Below are 25,379 nucleotides of genomic sequence, written 5' to 3'. Positions count from 1 at the left end.
TTGGCTCAGGCGGGACTAACTCGGTCACCACTTCCTCTCCTAGTGGGGACACCAACTTGATTGTCCTTTTATCACAACTGATAACTGCCTGATACTTATCTAACCAATTCATCCCTAGGATGACATCTATTCCCTGAGTACCCATTACTATAAGGTTGGCGGGAAACGCTATCCCCCTTATTTCCACACTTACATTTAAACAAATGCTATCAGCTCGAATTCTACCACCAGCTGAGTCAATTTGAATAGGGGTTGACATGGTAGTAATTGGAAGATTATGTGCTTCTACCCATGATGCAGTAATGAAAGAATGTGTTGCTCCAGTATCAAATAACACTTCTGCAATATGGGAGTCGACTGGGAACATACCTACTATCATGTCGGGGGTCTCCTGAACTGCTTCAGCCTCCAAGTGGTTCAGCCTTCCATGATTATAGCGCGGCTGAGGGCGATTGCCTGCTCCAGGCTGAGACACATTCTGCTTTGCTGGGGCATTGGGGCCTGACTGCTGCTGGGCTGCCTTCTTCGGACATTGCATCACCCAATGGCCTTGCTCTCCACAGTGGAAACATGCCCTGTTTCCAACCTGAGCTGGTGCTGCCTGACTGTTCTGCTGATTTGCTGGGGCAGGAAGACGAGGTGCTTGCTGATTCTGCTTCTGAAACTGACCTCCTGACTGATTGCTCTGACGGTTCTGGTACTGATGCTGAGGATACTGCCTTTGGAACTGCTGATACTGCTGACGCTGCTGATGCTGCTGAGGTGGACGCTGGTTCTGCCTGAACTGCTGAGGTTGATTGCCTGAGAAACGGGGACGGCTGCTGCTTCCAGGCTGGGGTCCACTGATCTTGCGCTTACGATCTTCCATCTCCTTACGCTTCCTTTCTGTCATGATCGCTCTATCAATCAGGTGCTGGAATGTCGGGAAGGTGTGATTCATCAGCTGATACTGCAGAGGGTCAACCAAGCCTCTCAGAAAACGGTATTGTCGCTTGGCGTCGGTGTTGACATCTTCGGGAGCGTAGCGAGACAACTGCAGAAACCTGTCCCGATACTCACTGACAGACGATGACCCTTGCTTAAGGGCCAGGAACTCCTCCTTCTTCACTGTCATCAGACCTGCAGGCACATGGTACTGACGAAAGCTACCTCTGAACTCTTCCCAGGTGATGGTGTCGGGGTTGGCATGGGTGGCGAGGTAAGACTCCCACCATGACTGGGCTGCTCCTCTCAACAGACGGGGACCATACAGAACTTTCTCCCTGTCATCGCACTGAGCGGTATGCAACTCCCGCTCCACAGTGCGCAGCCAATCTTCAGCATCCATGGGGTCGGAAGAATGAGCGAACGTTGGTGGATGACCTCTCATGAATTCAGCACGCTTATCTCTAGGCATCTGAGGCTGGGGTGGAGCCTGCTGCTGCTGCTGCTGAATGGCGGCCAGAGTCTGACCGATGGCTTGAACTGCCTGAGTCTGCATCAGAAACATCTGCTCAATCGACATCGGGGGCGGGGGCGGCAGCTGCTGCTGCTGGGGCGCCTCATCTTGCTGACCGGCTTGCTCCTGCTGAGCACGCCTTCCTCCTCTACGCCTGTTCTCTGACATCTGCAGAACGCAACCACACATCAGAACTGATCTGGCAAAGCTTGCAGCATAAGAAAAGAGTATAGAATTCTCCAACAGCACTGAACAGATGAGCATCTTCACTGATCTCCAACACAGACCACACAGCTTCTCAGATAAAGAGGAAAGTAGAATAAAGGTTTTCCCAACTATATAACTAACTTTATTGACATAGTATGTAAACCAAAATGCAGGGGATACCCACACTCTGGTGACAATCATTACAAAGATCCAAACCAAACATAGTTCATCATGACAAACATAAATGCACAGGATATAGCAAACTGCCCTGTCTAACTAAAACTAACTAAGACCGAGACTAACGCTAAGACTGAAGCTTCCATGTATATATTTATTTCGTATTAATTACAAGATCCAACTCTAACGATCTATGGTTCTAGGTTTATCTTGGTCTTGCAGGCGGGATTGCCATAAGACTGGTGTCCACGCTGAGGTGAGCGGTACGGGTGCTGAGTCCCAACGGGAGCGGGGGAACCACCGTCCAGGTGACGACGTTCCGCGCGCTCAGCCCGCAGCAGGGCGATCTCAGCACGAGCCCTACTCAGCTCGTCTAATGCATGGTCCAGCTCCGTGTTTAGCACGGCGGCTAGGTTGACTGTGCTGCTCAACCTAGGATTGCCCTCACCGACAGGTGAGACAATCACGCCTCCTGTGCTGCCAGATGAACGGCGGGGGTAATACTTCAGGTCAAGACCGTCAGCTGCCCCACCGAAAACCGAGCAGTAGTGCGAAAGCGCACGCCGTGCAGCATCTTGCATGGCTGCCTCAGCTGAGTCCCGCTCAGAGATAGAATAGTGCTCTGAGCAAGCCTCCGCTCCCTGGAGACTGTTCTCCGGGCAGCGCACCAAGCAAGTTGCCTCCCAGCGATCCGGGTAGACCCCGCGACTGTGCTGGTAGACCACACAGCGATACTCGACGGACCAAGTATGCCGGTCAAATGCCCGACGTAGCAGGGTGTCGAGCGCATCGTGGAAGTGACACCCGCGAGCAGCGTCGCGAGTGATGGGTCGAGCAACCCATCCTTCCGGCTCAGGATTAGCAGAGAAGTCGGTGTCGTGGCTCGAGCTGTCGTCGCCACCTCCGTCGTCTGGGTCTCCTCCAGCAGCTACTCCAGAAGCTGGGACGCCCAGTGGTGGTGCAGGGGGCGCCTCCAGAGGAAGCACAGGAGAGCAGCTCCTCACAGACTCTATCTCCTGGTGGAGCGAGAAGGAAGAGCTCTGCTGCTCCTGTCGTCGACGTTCCTGCTCCTCACGCAGGCGGTGGTGTAGTCTCTCCAAGTGGCTGGACTGTCCGGCCACAGGACGGCGAAGCGGACGCTCAGCAAGGCGGGAGGGTAAGAAGGGGATGACTGACTTTCGTGCAGTGTGTCTAAGTCGAGCCATCTACAAAAGACATCGCAAGCAAAAGGGTGAGAACAGAATTAATATGACCAGCAAGTAATGAATCATAAATAAATGAAGGATCAGAATAAAACATAATTTTCAGCAAGGTATAATATGTAGTAGAACATAGGTTTGGTCAGTAGGACCAACTTTTGAAGAGATATCAAAGTCAAGGCAGGGACAGAGGTCTATAGTCCTTAGAACGACCATTCTACTCTAGGTTAGCGGTCCTACAGTCAGCACGGCTTTGATACCACTTATGTCACACCCGGTTTTTAGAAGGCAAACCGAATGCGAACCATGTAAGTGCCAGGATCAGTTATTCACGTACACAACAGTTACATAACATGGACATCATCACACAGTGCTCAAAATAGTATTAAAAGGGAATAATAGTCGATTACATCATACGTCTGAGACGTCCATATAGTCCTTACAATAAATCAAAGTGCGAAAACGAAACGTAGATAACACGGCCTTCACAGGCAGCCGACTGGGGGTTGCCGCTAACCCACACCTAGAACTCGTCGTTGTCTTGGAACTCCTGGAAGTCTCCTTCCACAGCTTCATCTTCTCCTGAGCAGTGGTTGCAATGCTGACAACCTGGGGGGGGGTTTGGTGTGTAGAGCAAGGGTGAGTACACATCAACATACTCAGCAAGTATCCTGTTTGGCTGTAGTGGACTAGCTTTATGTGGGGATCAGTCAAGCAGTTGCTTTTAGTTGGTCAGGTTATTACTTACTAGTAGAAAGCCAGGTTTTAACATTAACCCAAGTTATTAACCCAATGTATCCTTTCCAAACGGAAAGAATACCACTTACCAATACCATAATCATAACCAGAACCATCAATCTCATTGCCACCTGTACCAAAATATCTCTGATCAAGTATCACTAATCTCTGGAGCTCCCTTGGCCGCTCATAACCGTGAGCACGGCTGATATATCAGTTTCATAACACTCTGCAGAGGTTGTGCACTTTACCCACAAGCTGTGATTCCCTCTTGCCTCGAGCCGATCAAACCCTTAAACACTACCAAGGTGAATAGGCAGGGTTTCACTACGTAGCCTTTACAAAGATTCCCCGGGGCTGTAGCCACCCGTTAGGTTTCCTAAATGCACCGCACTCCTCCCCAAGGGGCGAACCCAAACTTGGCAGAGCGAGCCGCATACACCGAGCCCCATTGACGGCACGACGGCTAAGTGAACTACATCCCGGATCCTCTAATTATTCAGCTAAGGGCACCCCATTCCACCCTCATGGTTGCACTGTTTTCCCGGGCGGTCATCCATAGAACAGGTCCTTACGGAGAGGCACTCGAGAAACCGCTCGAGTCCCCTTGAAAACCACAAGTATAATCATAAAGAAGAACGGGAAAACAGCGTATCATAGATAATCACATCATGTTCATTGATTAGAGTTGAGCAATAGCATCAGACTAAGTAGTAATAATCCGACCCAAATAGGTAAACAAGGACATGGATAACAAAAGCTAGTCAATCCTTAGGTATAAATGTGTAATGCGGGAGGTGAATTAAAGAATGAATAGGACAGAGATAGGTCAAAGGACACTTGCCTCCACCAAACGACTGCTGCTCAGGGGCTTCTCCTGCGAATTCCTCGGGCTCTTCGACCGAATCGTTCTCTATGCGAGCGCAAACATACATACATCCATCCACATATTTAATACAAAAGAACAGTACACCATACAAGATAACAAATAAAGTGAATATGCACCAAGTATGACATTCGATAACGCATTTGTTATGGTTAGAAAGAAACGGGAAAGGTCTCGCAGGGGGTTAAATCTTATGCACTAATGACACAATTGGTTTTTAACAAAATAATTCTGTTATATATATTTATATATACTAATGGAAACCTAATCACTTTTAGTTGATCAACATTGCACAGGGTAAACAATTAACTACGTGAATCAATAACATAACGGAATTTTAAATTAAACTTCCTATTTTCCCATAGCATGAACAGTGATTAGCCTACTTAAAATACAGTAATTATGATCACAGAAAGTAAATAAAATAAAATAATAAAAAAAACTGAGGGGGGGCGGTTGAACCGGCCCTAGGCGGGGCGCGCAGGGGCGGCCGAGCCGGGGCGGCTGAGCCGGCGGCGGGCGGCCGGGCTGGCAAGGGCGGGCGGCGCAGGGGGTGGCCGAGCCGGCCGAGCAGGGGGGCGGGGCGGCCGAGCCGCTGGGCGCGCAGGGGCGCGGGGCAGGGCGCGGGGCGGCCGAGCGGCCGAGCCGGCCATGGGGGCGCGCGCGGGGGGGGGGGGGGGCCGGGCTGGCCAGGCGGCCGAGCCGGGGGCGCGCTGGGGGGCCGGGGGCGCGGCCAAGGGGCCGAGCGGGCGGGGTGGGGCGGGCGGCCGAACCGGCCATGGGGCCGAGCGGCGAGGGGAAGGGGAGGGAGGAGAGGGGGAGGGAGGAGAGGGGGAGGGAGGAGAGGGGGAGGGGCCTCACCGGGGACGGGGACGGGGCGGCCGAGCGGGGCGGCCGATCGGCGACGGGGAGGGGCGGCGGCCTAGGCAGGGGCGGCGGCTAGGGCAGGGGTAGGGGCGGCGGCTTAGGGAGAGAGAGGGAAAATGAGAGGGAGAGGGAGAGGGTTTTGGGAAAAAGGGAGATGGGGGGCGGCATGGGCCAATTGGGCCCAAAAGGGGGGGCGCCAGGGGCGGCTGGGCCGGCCGGGGTCGGCCCACGGCGCGGGAGAGAGAGAAAAAGAGGAGAGAGAAAGAGAGAGAAAAAGAAAGAAAAGATCTTCTCCTCATTTTCGAAATCCGATCTTTCTACATGCATGCATTTGCACTTTCAAAGCAATCAAAAGAAATGCAAGGTTCGGCATGGTGCATCAAACAACATAAGGTATTTAGGGTTTTTCCTACACGGGAGATCCAAACCGAATCCCGCTAAACTTTGAAAAAGGTCAAGGTTTAGCGAGGGGAAAAAGAAAAGGGAAAGGTAACGCCCGAATTTTGGCGAGTAAAGAAAAGAAAAAATTCAACTGCAAAATTCGGGGCGTTACAATGAGGTTGTCATCATCCGTTCCACCTAGTTGGCAGGCCAGCCGGTAGTCCGCGAGCCACAGTTCCGGTCTCGTCTCCCCCGAGTACTTTGTGATAGTAGTCGAGGGTCGGAACCGGGTCGGGAATGGCGCTCGGCATATGGCGCGGCTGAAAACCTGCGGACCGGGTGGTTCGGGCGAGGGACTCTGATCCTCCCCGCTGTCGTAGCGCCCCCCACGCCTGGGGTGGTAGCCTCGGCGCACCCTCTCGTCGGGGTGGGCCCGACGGTCGTGGTGATGGTGCTCGTTGCCGAGGCGACCCGGGGCCGCAGGCGCTGTGTTGCGCGTGCGCCCGGTGTGAACCGAGGCTTCCCGCATGAATCGGGAAGTTGCGGCGCGATGTTCCGAGGGGTACCTCTGCCTTCGGGAGGCGGAGCTTTCGACCCGTCGGACCGCGGCGTCCTCCAGGAGATTCTTGAGCTCTCCCTGGATTCGCCGTCCCTCGGTGGTTGATAGCTCCGACATCGCGCGGAGGAGCATTGCCGCTGCAGCCAGGTTCTGCCCGACTCCACTGGAAGCGGGCGGCGGCCTCATCCTGGCATCGTCGGCGATGCGGTGCTGGAAGCCCTGGGGTAGATGACGCATTTCCCTGGCCGGAGGTTGGCCCGCCCATTCCTGCCTGACGTCCCGGCGGATCGGCTCAAGTGCTCCTGCTCCCTCGTCGAGCCTGGCCGGCACCCCGTGGATTTGCTCGAGCTGTGGGTCATGACCCCCCGCCTGAACGGGGACCACTGCTAGCTCCCGTAGGATGTCAACGCGAGGCACAGGCCTAGGGAGATCACCGTCCTCTGGCATACCGAGATGGTTGCCTTCGGAGGGACCCCCTAGATCGACGTGGAAACATTCGCGGCTTGGGCCGCAGTCCTCATCGCCGAGGCTGCGGCTACCGTCGGAACAGTCGAAAAGGCAGAAGTCGCATGCGGTCATGAAGTCCCGCATGGCACTGGGGTTGCCAAGTCCAGAGAAATCCCAACAGAAGTCGGGCACGTCGTCTTCCTCGGACCCAGAGGGCCCGTAGGTCGAGACATCCGTCAGCCGGTCCCAAGGTGACCGCATACGAAACCCCAGAGGGTTTGGACTCGCCTCTACGAGGGCGCCCGCCAAAGCAAAGTCGCTTGGCGGGTCGAGGCTGAATCCAGGGGGCGTGAGATGAGAATCGGTCGGTACCTCTTGGTCGACGGGCGGTGATGAAGTCACGCCAGGGACTGACTGCACCGTCGTCTCTGGTACGAGGGTGACGCCCAGCAAGCCTTCCGCGAGCGTGCTGGCGTCGTCCATTTGCTTGGAATTGGCGCGTTGCGGGGAGACGGCGCTCGTCTTCGTCTCAAACGCGAGGTCGATGCCCGGCGCACCCCCCATTGGGGTGCCGGCGCCGCCGACTCGCTCGACGGCCGACGAGGCGTTGCCTCCTGCTTGGCCTTGGTTGCGCCGCCTCCTCCTCCGTCGGCGGGGGAGAGGACGGGGTGAGCTCGAATGTTGTTCTTCCACCACGCGGGGAAGACGTCGTCGATTCCGCCGCCGGCGGGCGGGCTGTCGGCCGCCATTGCTGCTGTCGCACGGCGAGGGAAGGAGTATCATGTCGTAGCTGTCGTCGAGGGACATGAACTCAAGACTCCCAAAACGGAGCACCGTCCCGAGCTGGAGAGGTTGCTGGAGACTGCCCATCTGGAGCTTGACGGGAAGCTGTTCGTCAACACGCAGCAGGCCCCTACCTGGCGCGCCAACTGTCGGCGTTTCGAGACCGGGGGGTCCCTGGGCCGACGAGTGAAATGTCGCCGCGTGCCCCAGCCCAGATGGGTCGGCGCGAGGCCGAGCGCGAAGGGGGGAGAAAGGTGGCCGGAGACGGGCGTGAGAGAGGTGGAAATCCCACGGCCTTCGTGTTCGTCCCGCGCCCAGGTCGGGTGCGCTTGCAGTAGAGGGTTACAAGCGTCCATGCGAGAGAGGGAGCGAGCGGCCTCACGCGAGCGCCTGTCCCGTCCTCGTCCCCACGCGGCCCACCCTCTCTAAGAGGGCCCTGGTCCTTCCTTTTATAGGCGCAAGGAGAGGATCCAGGTGTACAATGGGGGGTGTAGCAGAGTGCTACGTGTCTAGCGGAGGAGAGCTAGCGCCCTAAGTACACGCCATCGTGGCGGCCGGAGAGGTCTTGGCACCCGGTTCGTGTGGTGTCGTGGCCGTCGGAGGAGTGCTGGAGCCTGGAGGAAGGACAGCTGTCGGAGCTGTCGAGTCCTTGCTGACGTCCTCTTGCTTCCGTAAGGGGGCTGAGAGCCGCCGTCGTCACAGAGTGTGCAGGGTGCCATCATTGCCTATCTGGCGGAGCGAGCCAGATGGGACACCGGTCTTGTTCCCCGTGGCCTGAGTCAGCTTGGGGTAGGGTGATGACGGCGCCTCCTGTTGACGTGGCTGGTCTGCGCCCTAGGTTGGGCGATGTGAAGGCTCCTCCGAGGTCGAGGTCGAGTCTATCTTCCGTGGCCGAGGTCGAGTCCGAGCCCCTGGGTCGGGCGAGGCGGAGATCGTCAGCTGAGGCCAGGGCTGAGTCCGAGCCCTGGGGTCGGGCGGAGCGGTGTTCGTCGTCTTCCGGGGCTGAGCCCAAGTCCGAGCCCTTGGTCGGGCGGAGCGGAGTTCGCCGTCTTCCGGGGCTTAGCCCGAGTCCGAGCCCTGGGTCGGGCGGAGCGGAGTTCGCCGTCTTCCGGGGCTTAGCCCGAGTCCGAGCCCTGGGTCGGGCGAAGCGGAGTTCGCCGTCTTCCGGGGCTTAGCCCGAGTCCGAGCCCTGGGTCGGGCGGAGCGGAGTTCGCCGTCTTCCGGGGCTTAGCCCGAGACCGAGCCCTGGGTCGGGCGGAGCGGAGTTCGCCGTCTTCCGGGGCTTAGCCCGAGTCCGAGCCCTGGGTCGGGCGGAGCGGAATTCGCCGTCTTCCGGGGCTTAGCCCGAGTCCGAGCCCTGGGTTGGGCGGAGCGGAGCTTCCTATGGTGCCTGAGGCCGGGCCTGACTGCCTGTCAGCCTCACTCTGTCAAGTGGCACTGCAGTCGGTACGGCGCAGGCGACGCTGTCCTTCTGTCAGGCCGGTCAGTGGAGCGGCGAAGTGATTGCGGTCACTTCGACTCTGTCGACTGAAGGGCGCGCGTCGGGATAAAGGTGTCAGACCACCGTTGCATTAAATGCTCCTGCGATTTGGTCGGTTGGCGCGGCGATTTGGTCAGGGTTGCTTCTTGGCGAAGACAGGGCCTCGGGCGAGCCGGAAGTATGTTCGTCGCTGGAGGGGGACCTCGGGCGAGGCGGAGATCCTCCGGGGTCGGCTGCCCTTACCCGAGGCTAGGCTCGGGCGAGGCGTGATCGAGTCCCTCGAATGGACCGATCCCTGACTAAATCGCACCCATCAGGCCTTTGCAGCTTTGTGCTGATGGGGGTTACTAGCTGAGAATTAGGAGTCTTGAGGGTACCCCTAATTATGGTCCCCGACAAATGCAAAATTAAATTATCCAGCGACAACTAAAAAGAAACGGACGGAGTACATACATGCATACAGAATTTCCTAATTGAGCCGCAGCTCTATATATATAGCTTGCAATGGAATGGGTTGATTGCTATAGATATAAAACCCGTCGCTGGTGATTAATTGTCGCCATCTAGGCACCAGCAAGTTGTGTGCAAGGTAGCTATGTTTTTCGGTTGAGTTATTGGACTGTAATGTGTATATACAGACGATCGACTTTAACAATGGCTGCCTAGACCATTTGCACTATATATCCCCTGTGGTATATACCCTGCAGGAATGGAGACGGACGGAACTGAAGTTGGGCCTCATCTGGAACTTCATACCGGGCCGTCCACCCACTTGGAGAGTCCGGCCCGATCCTGACAGAGATGCTCCAATGCGAAGGGCGGTGTTTCGGGCTGTAAAAGCCAGTCGCAGAAAAACCACTCGGAGACTTGGGCTTTCCGACCTGGAAAAAGGTTATTCGTACTGGTACGCAACGTGACAGCTAGAAATAGGTCACTGGAGCAACGATTACCAGATAGGTAGGCACAGCCACGCCTTGCATCCATGCGCAAATATTTTTTTGTTATATATACAGGTCATCAGCATGTTTTGGGCAATCCACGGACCGTTGCTGGTCACAACGAGCCGAACTGCAAGCCTATGCATAAAGCGCCGTCGCGCTCGATGCTACATCTACATGCGCCGCGCTTACTAGCGGTTAGTGGGGGTGGGGCACTTGGCATGCGGCTAATGATCGGTCCTTCTTCCTTCTTCCCTCGGCTAATGATCGGTCCGGTTCCGACCCACGCTCGCGGATGGTCCTGGTCCACGGCCGGGGCGATCGAGGGGGTAGTTGGGCATTCATTCATCAGGCGATGGATGGATGCAGGATGCTGCGGCAAAACGGCAAGTGGGCCGTGGGCGCGATCATGGGATGGGATCGCCGGCCGCTCGCTGGGGGTGGTCCCGCCGGAACTCGAAGCAAGAGCATCATCGGCTGGAGCGAGCTCGGATCCCCCCCCCCCCCCCCCCCCCCCCACCATAAAGCGCCGGTACGAATGCGGAAAGATACGTGCAGGCGCAGCTAGCTGGTCGCAGGCGCAGAAAGCCCGAGACGAACGAACGAACACGGAGAGAGCAAGCGCGAGCAGCCTCCGACGAACTCCATGCGTGCGCACGCGACGACGCGCCGGACTGACGAAACGAGCCTTCCTCGCACCACGCCAACGGATTTGGCTGCCCGGTTTTGCTCAGATCTTCTAAGGATTTAGATACGTTTCATGTTGCTTTCTTACTTTTTGAAAAAAATTGGCAGCAGCCCCTAAAAACAGCTAGTAGTACACATACTATCAGCAACTAAAAACAGTGATTCAGACATCGCAGCAATTATTAACTAGTCCAGTTAATAGCTGAAAACAAACTGCACATGGGCCCATCTATATCTACATATATTAAAAAAGTAAACAAAAAAACTTCTGCTTTTTTATCCTGTATTTGAACTGTCGGTTTTCTACGTCTTCTATCTATCTGCTTCGTCACTTGTGCTTCGTTTTAATATCGATATGATGATATTGGTGAGGATGGAATTGTATTGAATTTAATACCAATCATGTATGTTATTGAAATTAGATGTAATTCCAATTCTATTATTTGGATGTCACGAGTTTAGAATTGTGTGGTCTAATTACACGTAATACCGAGTTATGAGGCTTTTGTATTGTGAGAGAGGATTGCTACTTATAGTCCAATTCTATAGAATTGAGTCTCTTATTTTAAATCTCAATTTCACGTGTAACTAAACAACATAATTTAGTAAAAAACTGATTTCAATTCCTAATTCTACGCTCAAATATCTGGAAGTCTTTGCGCTAGAAGGAGTTCCATCAGCAATAGACGATTTTTACGAGAATAGCAAACGAACTCCATCTTCTGTATGTTCCATCAGAAATCGACAAAAATGACAAAAAGGTCCCCTCGGTCTCCCAACGCAATACAATCGGGTCAACAAAGACTCGGGAGGAGCGTAGTAGCGTAAACCGTCCGTTATTGGGCTCCTCCCCGCTCTGACCGCTGCCCCGTCGACCCGGTCGGCGGTCGCCCCTGATCGCTGCTTGATTATTCCTCGCAGTGCGTGACCCGTCAGCTGGTATACGAGAGCACGTCCTGCTGCACAAGTAAACAAGTCACTCGTAGCCAACCGCGCAGATAATAATCAATCCGGAGTCACGGTAATCCAGCGACCGTACCGCAACAGTCACCAGCGACAAGCAACGGCGTGGCACGGGCACGGGCTCCATCGGACCATCTCCTTCTCCCAGAGTCCCAGCCCCACACTCCCACGCCCGCCGTCCCCGAGAGCCGCTTCTTCTTTCTCCGTGACTCGGAGCTGTCTACCTCACCCTCACTGCCTCTGCGTGCGTGCGTCACTGCCGGTCTGCCGTGCCGCTGCGCCCGCTCCCGCAATAAATAAACTCGCCTCTCTCTGTTCTCCGTTCTCACCTCCCTCCTCATCCATCCAGGGACGCGCCTTGACTTCTCACGTCGTGTCGTGTGTGAGCGCCGCAGCGGTGCTGCTGATCTGCGATTCCTCCACGCCACACCCTACCTGACCACCCGACAGGGAATCCTACTCCCTCTTGCGCGCCGCGGCGGCGGCGCCGGCATCTTCGGTCTCCGTGCGGGTGTTTCCGTTCGGCGTTTACTGGCCGGGCGAGCGCGGCATTGGAGGAGTCGGGAGGAGGGAGACCGGAGGCGTGATCGATGGGGAACTGCGTGGCGAGCGGGGGCGCGACGACGGTCACGGCGGCGGGGGAGGACGGGAGGCGGCGGGGGAGGAGGTGGAAGGCGCCGCGGGAGGAGCAGCTCGGCTCGGTCCCCGGCCGGATCTTCTCCAACGACGGCCGCAGCCGCACCGCCGCCGTGTTCACGCAGCAGGGCCGGAAGGGGGTCAATCAGGACGCCATGCTCGTCTGGGATGTAAGCCACCGAATCTCCCGCCCATCTCTCACTCGCTCCTGTCCCCCCGTTCCTCCGAGGATGGTGGTAATGGATGGTGGTCGAGTGTCTGACTGTCGCCTTGGGCAGGGGTTCGGCGGGGAGGAGGACGTCGTGCTGTGTGGGGTGTTCGACGGGCACGGCCCGCATGGCCACCTGGTGGCGCGCAGGGTCCGCGACGCGCTGCCGCTGAAGCTCATGGCCGCGGTGCGCGAGTCCAAGCCCGGCTTGGACATGGCCGCCGCCGCGTGGAGGAAGGCCTTTGCGCGCGCCTACAAGGCCATGGACAAAGATCTTCGCTCCCACGCCACCCTAGACTGCTTCTGCAGTGGCAGCACCGCCGTCACCGTCCTCAAGCTCGTACGTGCCTGCCATCGGTTCATCCATCCTCGCAGAAACATATGTCAAATCAACAATTCTGTTGGACGTATGCGTTCAGCTGCACTCAGTCCACTTACGACCGGCCGGTTCCTGCACGCAGGGCTCGGATCTCTACATGGCCAACATTGGTGACTCGCGCGCCGTGCTAGGCTCAAGGGACGGCGGCGGCATGGTGGCCGTGCAACTGACTGTCGACCTCAAACCAGATGTTCCCAGTATGCCTCCATATGCTCCATCACTGTTTCAGATTTATGGATGTGGTGCCGTGCTAGGAATCTGAGCGTTAAATGCTGCCTTCTGTCGTTTCAGGCGAGGCAGAACGGATCAAGAAGTGCAGGGGCAGGGTATTTGCTCTGCAGGACGAACCGGAGGTGCCTCGGGTCTGGCTGCCGTTCGACGACGCCCCTGGCCTGGCGATGGCCCGGGCGTTTGGGGACTTCTGCCTCAAGGATTATGGTGTCATTTCGGTTCCAGAGTTCTTCCACTGGTCGCTCACGGAGAAGGACCAGTTCGTCATCCTTGCATCAGATGGGGTAATTTTTTTCTCTACCAAGCTGTCCACTTTGTTGCTCTCTGTTCGTTCTGGATGTTTGCACTTGCAAAGATATGGATTTCAGAGTATCTCTCTTTCATCATAACATGATTAGTTGCAATGTAATGTCAATATGCGGCACTTTCGCAGCAGTCGTGATCTAAGTAGCCGCACATGGTGGGCCTTCAGGGTCCAGGATGTCCCGTTCATTTCGTAGAAGCTGAAAGAGAAATCGTGATCATACCTACAAGTGATCCATTCTTTTGACTTCAAAATGTTTTAGCTTTTAGGGGTTGGTTGATAAACTGTCATCATGGTAGGTGCAAGGATGATGATTTTCTGATATAGGTTCCTTTCGTGCCTGCTGTGTAGATAATGATTAGCCAGCTTAACACCATTCTCCGTTGCACCGTCACCACCTGTGACCTGTTGTTATCTGCTGTCCTCCAGCTGTTAAATCTTTTCCGTGTTCAACTTGAGAGGGCAAACTGGTTTAGTCATTTGTGAACTGTGATGAGATCAGGTGCGCCTTCCTACTTGAACAATTTGGAGATTAAGCCTGTGGCTAGGGACTGTTCATTGCATTCAATAAAATTAAAATTATCAATGGCTCTTCAATTAGGGTAAACCAAGATTCTCACTATCTAGTAAGGGGGTGTTTGGGAGTGAAGTTTTTTCAAAGTTTTGGAAGAATACTGCAGTATTCTAAAAAACTGTAGTATTATATACTAAAATGTGTTTGGCAAGCCAGCTAAAATCTCTGTTTTCAAAACTAAAGTATTACAAATACTGTAGCTCTTTTAAAATATTCTAAACTTAGGTTTATACCTCAGTTTTCTCTGTAAAACGCAGCGCGCGCATCTCTCCAGCGTGCAAAAAAATACTTTGCTTCCAAACACCTCTATGTATTCAATACTGTGGTATTCTAAAACTGTAGTATTTTAAACTGTGGTATTGTCATGACTAAAGTATATTGTAGTATTTCAAAAACCGTGGTTTCCAAAAACTTTGTTCCCAAACAGGGCCTAACTTGCTTCCCCATTGATTCCCTGTTGATGATATTTGCATCTGAATGATGTGGATTTCTGAGTAATGGATGGACTTTGCACAGTTTGCTGTCATCACAACAACAATCCAGGATATTCCCGTCGGTACCCGGCCGACAGGAGCTACCCGACGGGGATTGCATTAACTCCCGTCGGCCCCGACGGGAGATAATTAACTCCCGTCGGCCCTAGGTAGCCGACGGCGGTTGTCGCTCCCCGGGCCAGGGCTGACGTGGCGGGCAATTAACTCCCGTCGGCCTAGGTAGCCGACGGGAGTTATGTGTCCGCCACGTCAGCCCTGGGTGCCGGGACGGAGGAGCGACAACTGCCGTCGGCTTGGCTAAGCCGACGGGAGTTATCCTGGACAGTACCAGTTTAACTCCCGTCGGCTTTGCAAAGCCGACGGGAGTTAAACTGTCCCCCCCCCCAAAAACCCCATATTTATGATCAATGGCACAGAAAATATACACAATATCATCATGCACATTCACACATCAATCACATCCATCAACACACATATATATAAGAACATTCATCCACATTCATACACATAAGAAGTGTTCATCCACATAAGAAGTGTTCATCCACAAAAGAAGTGTCCATTACTGAAAAGGTAGAGATCGAAGTGTTCATTACTGAAAAGGTAGAGATCGAAGCACATTCACGAACCGCGGCGGCTAGGGTTGTTGGAGCTTTGGCCGCTGCCTCCGTCCGGAGTTGGGTACGCGAATAGGGAGTTGACGAAGCCATCCATCGTTCCACTTCCTTCCTGATTGTCCTATGGAGCGAGAATGCAATTTGTCAGAAATCGTACATATTAACTGCTGAACTGTCGGCGATAGCTATAGAGTTAGAATACAAACCTGTGCGCCAGGGGCAGGTAGCTGTGCCGGCGGTGTGCTAAACTGAGGCTGCTGCGGCACAAGTCCCTGTTGAATACAAGAATAATACATATTCATGTGAGTGCAGTGCGGCACAAGTCGTCGTTTTTACTATGTAACTAGAGAATGGACATAGAATTTCTTACCGGAGGTGGAGGAGGGCCCATAGGGACGAACGTCCATTGCGGCGGAGGCGGAGGGGCCACATACGGAATGCCCTGCTGCTGAGCTAGTAACTATTGACCAAGCATATTAGTAGTACGCATTGGATGTGTAAAGCAATGAATAAACAGTAATAATGCAATGGGCTTACTTGAATCATCTGTTGTTGCTGCGCGTGGACTGAGGCATAGTACTCACTTTGAGCCCTCAACTGCTCAGTTTGAGCCCTCAACTGCTCATCGCGCTCACGGTTCTCCTCACGCAGCCTCACGATCTCAAGCTCTTGCTCAGTGAGCCGACGAGAGCTACGACCGGAGCTTCCGGACCCGGATGCCGACCGCCGAGACGCTCTAAAATCCGTCGTGTTGATCATTCCATCAAAGAGAGAGAATCTACAATTGTTGTCAAAGAAAGATTAATTAAGGCATATGCTCATGTCACTATATAAATGGCATGTAATGTAACATCTCACCGTCCATGTGCCTTTCCTCCACCGGATTTATGCACGGCTTGAGCATCGATCGGCATGGTCCTCCAATCGCAGTCTTCTCCGTGACGGTCCTTCATCTCTTCCGCATATGCCGCCTGTATCGATTATATAACCTTAGTTAGTACGTTGCGAGCATTAACCGAATATTGAGGACAACAGCTCACCAGACGCTCCCTTTGTGTCTGGCTGCACAAAGGGTTGGAAGGGTCGCTTCCCCTATGGCCAGCTTCCCACACCTCGATGGGAGTCGGCTCGCGACCTAATTGAGCTTCCTACAACACAGAGTTAGTACAATAAAAGAATATATGACATCTCAACATATTTGTTAGTTTTCTTACCAGGCGTTTCGCCTTTCGCGTGAAGTTGTCGCCACCGAAGGTGTGGTTCGGCATGGTGCCTCGATTGTCCCTGTGACTTTTTGACTTCTGTTGGAAGGCTTCAGAAGCCCATACCCCACACCAAGCTGCGTAGGCCTCTGGCCGGTTAGACATCCACGGAACCACCACCTTCATAAAAACAAACATATATCAGTACCTATTCAAATGAAACAAACACAAAGGAAAGGATTGAAATATAACCTTACGATACTCTTCCTCGCGAAGGTATATACTCGAGGCCCCTGTCTTCTTGTTCATCTTTTGCCCTAAAATTTGTTGATAATACATGCACGTGGCCTGAATCCTTGCCTCGTACAGGGCCTCCTTCACCAACCGATAGGCATTTACTTGAAACACCTTCTCGGCGTGGTTCGCGTCATCCCCGTCGGCCAACCGAAAACGTGCCTACAAAAAGAATGCAATGTTATCTAACTTTTTAATGATTGCTTCCATATAACACACACAAGATTACGTACCCAGAAGTCAGCGCGAACAAGCCCCTGGGCATCGCCATAAGTGACATCGACCTTCAGCTTGTAATCGTCCCAACATGAGACGAGGACCGGCGCAGCGTCTGCATCGTCGGACATCTTCACCAGTCCAGGGTAGTGAAACTTCAGGAGCGAACTCAACACAGAGTTCACCTGCTTTTGACGACCCTGGCCGGTGAAAGAGTAGTCCAACCACTCCCTACAAAAAGACGGGCAAGCATCAAACATGCTTACATTTGATGAATACAGCTGATTCAAATCAAAAGATACAGCACTTACCTATCTCCGACGGGGGAGATCACCGTCTTCCCCGTCTCGGAGCTCGGAACAGGTGGAGGTTGTACGGCATGAGGCCTTCTAAACTTACGTGGACGCCTTGCTGGAGCTGCCTCAGCCTCATCTCCACCCTCAGCCGCACCTCCTGCCTCAGCCTCAGTCTCATCTCCACCTCCACCCTCTCCCTGCTCACCTCCTGCCTCAGCCTCCTCACCTCCACCCTCAACCTCATCCTCATCCTCATCCTCATCCTCATCCTCATCCTCATCCTCATCCTGATCCTCATCCTCATCCTCATCCTGCAAATAAGTAACTCAAGTGTCACATTCACGCGTTAAAGTCTTACACAAATTAAAAGCAACAATACAATGATTCTTACATCGCCTCTCTGAAACCCCAAGGGCTGGCCCTGTAACTCTGGGTGTAGGCTTCTGTAGAGCTGCTCCTTCTTACTAGCGCTCAAGGAACTCCCTCGGAAAAGGGAGTCCCTGAACCCCTTCACCACCTGCTTAAACTTTTTAGGCATCCTGCAGCAATTGAAAGTTTTTATTAGTACTGAGTATTGTAAATAAATAAACAAACGGTGCAAAATAAACCAACATTAAACAAATAAACATTCATATGGAAATAAACTTAACTTGTTACTTATCGTTTCGTTTCCTTTTTTGTGGCAATGATATATCATTGAGGTCTCCAACTAAACAATCCAATGTAGGAGCAGGGTCTATATCAAATGAGGATGGCAACTCATCTTCTTGGAATACCCCGTCAGCTTGTTGAGCCTCACGATTGTAATCATCGGGAACAGGAGTGGACAACCGATCACGGGGGTAGGTTTTGTATACGACCCACCAAGCGCTCAACTTAGGGCATGGATATGACGAGTAATATACCTGCTCCACCTGATGAGCAAGGACATATCTATCGGCCCCGTGAAGTATTTGCTTGCGTTTAACCTGCGTCATTCCAAATTCGGTTCTATAATGCTTCGGGTCAAACCATGTACAGTCAAAAATCACCACCCTCAGATCCTTGTTCCCTACAAATTGGCACTCGAGTATATTGTTTATGATTCCGTAATACTCGGATTCGTGCCTTTCCATATCTTCAGCCCGGATTACGACTCCGTTATTTTTCGTAGCTGCTAAAGGACGGGAAGCTTCAAATTTGGTTGTACGGAAGCGAAACCCGTTTACGTCGTAACGGCCATAACTCTTCACTATCACACTACCAATAGAAAGCTGACGCAGGTCCTTATGGACACTACGCCGACGTGCGGGAGAATCAATGCCCTCATGTGAAGGAGATCCCACAGGACACATTTGTGAGTCATCCGGTACATTCCCGAACTGACAGTCAATAAATGAAAAAGTGTTACAATTGTCATACCTATACACGATGTATGAGGACAAAGAATACAAGGCTTACATGGTCTCGGATCCAGGAGATAAAATTAGGTCCCCCGTGCAATCCATTTAGACGCAAGTTGTCTAGCTGTTTCGCCGTTGGTTGACGGTTACGAGAAGACCTCCAGTTTTCTTTATCGAACTCGCTAAAAAAGAACGAGAGTAAGAAAACATTGTGTTTCCTAAACATTGAATATACAATTCCTTTAAGCCTAGTAAACTATTACCTGAAGAATTTCTCAGCCTCTTCTATATTTGACCACATGTAGAGCAAAGCAGATTTCCGTTCGTTCTCACTGAATTCATATGCCACTGGTGGACCAACAGCCTTGCCGTTCCATTGAAATATGCTAATGTGACTGCACGGATGCACCGTTTCATCTTCATGGTACCTCTTCGTATGGGCAAATACATTGTGGTCTTCAGTCAAGTAACCACTTGTGAGGAAAGCTATCTCCTTAAATTTGAACTCCTCTGCTATACAACCTTCAACCTTTGCCTTGTTACCCACCATTGATTTCAGTTTTTTCAACATTCTTTCTATGGGATACATCCACCTATAACACACTAGCCCACCTACCTTTGCTTCATATGGGAGATGGATAAGAAGATGCTGCATAGGATTGAAGAACGCAGGCGGGAATATTTTCTCCAGCTTGCAAAGAAGCACCGGTGCCGATTCCTCTAGTTTCTGCATCATCTCCTTTAAAATTTCTTTAGCACAAAGCTGCCTGTAGAAATAGCTAAGTTCAGCTATCGCTTTCCACACTTCCTCGTTAATGTAACCACGCAACATTACTGGGATCAGCCTTTCCATCATTATATGGTAATCATGACTCTTCAACCCATTGATCTTCATTGTTTTCAAGTTCACAGATCTTCTGAACCCCGCACCATAACCATCGGGAAATTTTAAATCTTTCATCCACTTCATCACTTCTTTTCGTTCATTGGGTCTCAAGGCAAATTCAGCACGAGGCTTGCCTCCATTTTCTCTGAGCATGAGAGTTGGGCGGTTACATATGTTACCTAAGTCCACTCGGGCCTTGAAATTGTCTTTTGTTTTATCTGGGAAATCCATGACGGTGTTAAATAGTGCTTCACACATGTTACGCTCTTGGTGCATTACATCGATGTTGTGCGGGAGCTGCAATGCCCTCATGTAAGGGAGCTCCCAAAGGCCACATTTGTGAGTCCAGTTATGGGTCTTCCCGAAACCTGCAAACCCATCCCCATCCTCATTTCTCACTAGATTACTCAGCTCCTCAGCGATTTCCCACCCGGTGCGACGCTTCGGGGGTTCCTTCGTGACAATGGTGTCCTTCCTGAACTCGTGTGCCTGGAGCCTGAAGGGGTGGTTCAAAGGAAGAAAAGACCTATGACAATCGAAGTAACAGAACTTCCCACCCTTATCGAGCCAGAAACAATCTGTTTCTTTTCCACAAATAGGACAACCTAGCCTTCCACTGACTCTCCACCCAGCAAAGATCCCATACGCTAGATAATCATGTATGGACCACAAATATGCTGCCCGAAGTTTGAATTTTTGCTTCATGAAGCTGTCATACGCCTCCACTCCTTCCCAAAGCTCTTTCAACTCCTCAATCAATGGCTCAAGCATAACATTGAGGTTTACGCCGGGATGATCCTTCCCAGGTATGATGAGAGTTAAGAACATAAACTCATCTTTCATGCAATCTTCAGGTGGAAGGTTGTACGGTATGGCAAAGACAGGCCAACATGAGTAAGACGCTGCGGTCATACTGAAAGGCGTGAAACCATCTGTCGCCAACCCAATACGAACATTCCTCTCTTCACTAGCAAATTCTATATCGAAGCTGTCCAGGGCCTTCCATGCGTCGCTATCACACGGATGCTGCATTACCCCATCCTTCGGGGGCTTACGATTCTTGCGCCACCTCATGCGGCTCGCAATTCTACTAGCCAAGAACAGACGTTTCAGTCTTGGAGTGAGACGCATCCAGCGAAGCTGCTTATGTGCCCTCTTTGTTGTCACCTTCTCCCCTTCTTCGTTTACCACCTCTATGTACCTCGACAGGCCACATTTCAAGCATTTCTCTAGTTTCGCACGATCGCGCCAATATATCATGCAGTTGGACGGGCATATATCGATCTTCTCATATGGCATTCCCAAAGCCTTTAGCAGCTTCTTTGACCGGTAAATGTCTTTAGGCACCTTATGATCGGCAGGAAGGACATCACTAAACAAGTCCAAAATCGCCTTATAACATTTGGCTGAGCAACCAAACTTTGACTTTATGCTCATTAGACGGGTCACGAACTGGAGGATGGTAACCGTTGTGTGTCCATGCAGAGGCATTTCTAAGTCTTGGAGGAGTTTGAACAACTCTTCAACCTCTTTTGTAGGCGGATCTTCAGGATTGTTGACAAACTCTGCCTGCATATCTTCTAACATATGGTCCAATCGATCAACGTTTTCACCGTCATCCACCTCCATCTGTGCTGATACTATACACCGTGACTCGCCGTGGTTATCCCAAACCTTATAACCTTGAACATACCCATGACTGCAAAGGTGTAGTGCCACAGTTCTCTTGTCATGTGACTGGATGTTCCCACATTTGGTGCATGGGCACCTAATCACAGCGTGGGTTGACTCTCCACGAGCGTTCTCTAAAAACTTTTCTGTCTTCTGAAACCATTCCTTTGTGTGACATCCGCCCTTCTTCCAACCAGCATACATCCACTCACGGTCATCTTCCATGTTTGTGGACTAGGATGGCTCAGTTTTGCTGTTGTGTAAACCACCAACCAAAAATTCAGCATATAAGAGCGATGCACGTGGCTTAGGTGATAACCCTACTATAGGAAAGGACATAAACCCACCCGAGAATGGAGGCGGCCGCATGCGACTCGTGACGTGCCCGATGGTCCGAACGAAATTTCGGCAGCATAACCCCGCTGTTCTCCGAACACACGCCTATCATGGTGCGACGGAGAACAACTGGGTTATGCTGCTGAAATCTCGTTCGGACCAACGGACACGTGCACGAATCACATGCGGCCACACCCATTCTCCGGCTGTCCAAATACGTGGACAATCCCGGAACCACGCACATCACAAGTAATCTTGTGTTTGGACCGAATGAAACTATACAATCTATGCATTCATAGATTGTCTAGGTGCATTAGGCCCAAACATATGAATAAATGTGATGCATGTGCATGCTTCCGGAACGGGTGACGCCTAGGGTTAACTACTGGTCTGCGCACTTAACCCTAAAACTCTAGGAAAATAAACAGTGTATCATACTAATTAAACGACCACAACGTAGTTAACTCCCGTCGGCTTAATCAATACAATCAACCAACCGACGGGAATAAACATATTTTCGATATAAATATAAATATATATCGCAATGATATAATTTTAAATAATTTCAATCTTACTGTCTCAGTGGAGGTTGCAGCGGCGTCGGGGGAGGGGACGGGCGGGGGCAGCGGCGTCGGCAAGCCGCGGCGGAGGACGGGACGGGCGCGGCGGGGTCGGCGGCGGCGGCGTAGGCGCTGGCGGCGCTCGGGCGGGGCGGCGCACGGCGGCGGCGGCGGCGCAGGCTCGGGCGGCGCTCGGGCGGCGCTCGGGCGCACGGCGGCGGCGGCGCAGGCTCGGGCGGCGCTCGGGCGCTGGACGGCGATCGGCGGCGGCGCGGGATGAGTGGCCGGCGATGGATGAGTGGCCGGCGGCGCGGGATGAGCGACCGCGCGATGAATAGAGCCTGGGCGAGTGGCCGGCGCGCGCGTTTTAGCCGGGCCCGCCCTAAACCCCGTCGGCCTCCGGACTAACCGACGGGAGTTATTTTATCTCCCGTCGGCTTCGTTATGGCCGACGGTAGTTAATTAACTCCCGTCGGCAACCCTAAAAACCGACGGGAGTTATTTTATCTCCCGTCGGCTTCGTTATGGCCGACGGTAGTTAATTAACTCCCGTCGGCAACCCTAAAAACCGACGGGAATTATTATGGCCGACGGGAGTATTCAGTTTTGCTGTTGTGCATTCAAACATATATAATCTCTATTTAGACAACTTATTTACCACAAGTCATTATGTAGCTGTTGTAAATTTCAGGGACCAATAAAAAAAAAGAGTGAAGCTGTTTTAAACTTTTAATGAAACTGATTATCGCTTGTCGGTAAAGTATTGGCTGAAAATACTGTTTTTTGATCCATAAATCCTCCCTCGTTTGATGAGTGCACCCACTCTACATTTGCCTAAATAACCGTATTACTATCAAAAGTGCGATTTTGTCCTGGTAGAACTTTGGCCCTTTGTTGAAGTGGTTGTGGTTGGTGATGATAGTTTATTTTCCCATTTGTAATGGACTTCTCTGTCGCTTTTCAAACATTCCTGCACGACCAGTTGGGTCGATTTTTAAGTCGCTGGCTGCGTTATTGGTTTTACCTTTTGCCACTGTTTCTTAATGAAAAATTTCAAAGCATGCTACTTTAGCCCCTTCTAGCATACATATGTTTTATAAGGGAAAAGGTTAAAAGAACGTTCGTGTGGAATCAGCATGAGTGTTTTTTTTGGTCCCCTTATGGATGCGTCTTTTATTTTTATATTCCGTCTTCTCTTGTTTGGCTCAGTTTCCCTGTTTCTATGTAGTTGTACTTAACGAAATTATATAAGATGCATAATTGTACTTCTATATCTATCCATCTACCTAACCTAATGCTAATGCAAATCATGCAGGTGTGGGATGTCCTTAGCAACCAGGAGGCCGTTGACATCGTGTCGTCATCCCCAAGCCGATCAAAGGCCGCGATATCCCTGGTCGAGGCCGCCGCTCGTGAATGGAAAGCCAAGTACCCGACATCGAAGACCGACGACTGCGCGGTGGTCTGCCTATACTTGGATGGCAAGATGGACCAGGAACGCGACTCGACGGCGTCCATGGACAACATCAGCCTGGACTACGAAGGCTCAGCCGCGGACCCGAACGAAGCGCAGGAGCTGCAGGAGCCGGCGCTGACCCGCAACTTCACGGTCAGGACGGTGGCCGGAAGTGCCCACGAGAAGGCGCTGTCGGGGGCGGCAGACGCGGCCGTCGGCGGCGGCGCAGCCTGCGCCCACGACCAGAGCTGGTCGGGCCTTGACGGGGTGACGCGGGTGAACTCGCTCGTCCAGCTCCCCAGGTTCTCCGAGGAGAAGGCGGCGGTTGGCTGATGAGCCGCCGGCTGCTGCATGCGATTCTTTGGTTTTGGTTGTTGAGTTGTTTGTTTCCTCGTTTTTTTTTTTTGGAAATCTAGTTTAGTAGTTGCCCCGTTGTTGTTTGAGAGGAAGGGACACGGTAGAAACAGAAATATGGTGTTGTGATTTGCATCGGCGCGCGCGTAAGCTGGTGTGTTTGAGCCACTGTGGTGGTGGTGGTTAGGGTGTGAGCTGCGTAGGCATGGCAATTTAACCCGCGGGTTCGGGTACCCGACGGGTGCGGGCGCGGGTGCGTTTTTTCACCCACGGGTGTGACCCGAACCCGACCCGCACCTTTTCGGGTTCGAGTTCGGGTTTCTCACTTCACCCACGGGTGACCCACGGGTACCCGAACCAAACGTGAACGCCAATCCAAGTATCCCCAGTCTCGAAGACTCGAACTGCTGGCCCAAGCCCAACTGAGACCTAAACCTAATCGGCTAATCCCCTCCCAGGTCCCAGTCCCAGCAGCCGCCAGCCGCTCTCTGCCTCTCTTGCTCGCAGCCGCATCCCCTCCTAGGTCCCAGCAGCCGCTCTCTGCCTCTCTTGCTCGCAGCCGCCGCCCACCGGCCACCGTAAATCCCAGTAGGCCAACAGCCCAGCCGCACCCAGGTCCCAACGGCAACGGCCACCGAGGTCCCAAAATCCCAGCAGCCCAGCGCCCCAGCCGCGTCCGCGCGCTTTGCTTCTGCGGAGTGCTGACCTCGCCGCGCGTTGGACGGCCGCTGGAGGCTGGAGCTTCTGCTGACCTCGCCGCGCGCTGGAGCAGTGTAGCTTCTGCTGACCTCGCCGCACGCTGGACGGCCGCTGGAGCTTCTGCTGAGTGCTGACCTCGCCGCACGCTAGAGCAATGGAGCTTCTGCTGATGGCTGACCTCGCCGCACGCTTCTGCTTCTGCTGCCCAGCCGCGCGCTGGTCGCTGGAGGTCGCCCGTCAGCCACTCGAAACCCGACGGGGACCCGAAACCCACCCGAAACCCGATGGGTGCGGGTGCGGGATTCCACCCGCGGGTGCGGCCGCGGGCGGGTTTGGTCACATTTCGCAGGTGCGGTCGCGGGCGGGTTTTTGCTCCACCCGACCCGAACCCGACCCGTTGCCATCCCTAGAGCTGCGACATTCAGCACAGCAAGAGATGTGCTTTCTGGAAAGTACAGAGGGTTCACCCTGTTGTGTGTGTTTTTTTGAAGGATCAGGAGGGGGAAACCCCTACTGCGCATTTTATTAGAAAGCGAAAATTAAATGTTAGGCCCTGGTCCTTTTACAATCAATAAAAAGAAGAGAAAAAGGAAGAGCTATTTCTATATTTGCCACAAATTTAGCCAGTTCGGGATTGAGGTGTCGAATTCTCCCCGTGCTCTGTGAATGATTAGTCGCAATTCTCTACTAAATTCCTGAGTACAGCGGAGCACGGAGGGATCTCTGTTTGAAAACAACCACTCGTTTCGGCTTTTCCAGATGCTCCAAGTCATAAGAATAGTGATCTCCATAGAGAAGGGAACGTTGAGCTGGTGTTTGAGGTTCACAGATGCCTCT

The 25,379-nt window shown here is 52.8% G+C and overlaps 1 protein-coding gene across 1 annotated transcript; it reads left to right on the top strand.

The window, feature by feature from the left end:
* Window positions 1–11,913: 11,913 nt before the first annotated feature.
* Window positions 11,914–23,977, top strand: LOC100284392 (uncharacterized). The gene is made up of 6 exons (NM_001371989.1): window positions 11,914–12,012; window positions 12,100–12,556; window positions 12,665–12,934; window positions 13,056–13,170; window positions 13,265–13,488; window positions 23,349–23,977. Exons 2-6 carry the CDS (start codon window positions 12,341–12,343, stop codon window positions 23,820–23,822), a joined length of 1,299 nt encoding a protein of 432 aa, NP_001358918.1. The 5' UTR covers window positions 11,914–12,012; window positions 12,100–12,340; the 3' UTR covers window positions 23,823–23,977.
* The last annotated feature ends 1,402 nt before the right edge of the window (window positions 23,978–25,379 follow it).

The sequence above is a fragment of the Zea mays genome, chromosome 2 (genome assembly GCF_902167145.1).
Source record: "Zea mays cultivar B73 chromosome 2, Zm-B73-REFERENCE-NAM-5.0, whole genome shotgun sequence".
Taxonomy (NCBI): Eukaryota; Viridiplantae; Streptophyta; class Magnoliopsida; order Poales; family Poaceae; genus Zea; species Zea mays.
This window is presented reverse-complemented; position numbering and strand designations above follow the sequence as displayed.

Coding starts and splice junctions, on each gene's coding strand:
- LOC100284392 (NM_001371989.1), top strand. CDS start 12,341: ATGGGGAACTGCGTGGCGAGCGGGGGCGCGACGACGGTCACGGCGGCG. Junction 12,935..13,055: donor CCGTCACCGTCCTCAAGCTC/GTACGTGCCTGC, acceptor TCCTGCACGCAG/GGCTCGGATCTCTACATGGC. Junction 13,171..13,264: donor CCTCAAACCAGATGTTCCCA/GTATGCCTCCAT, acceptor CTGTCGTTTCAG/GCGAGGCAGAACGGATCAAG.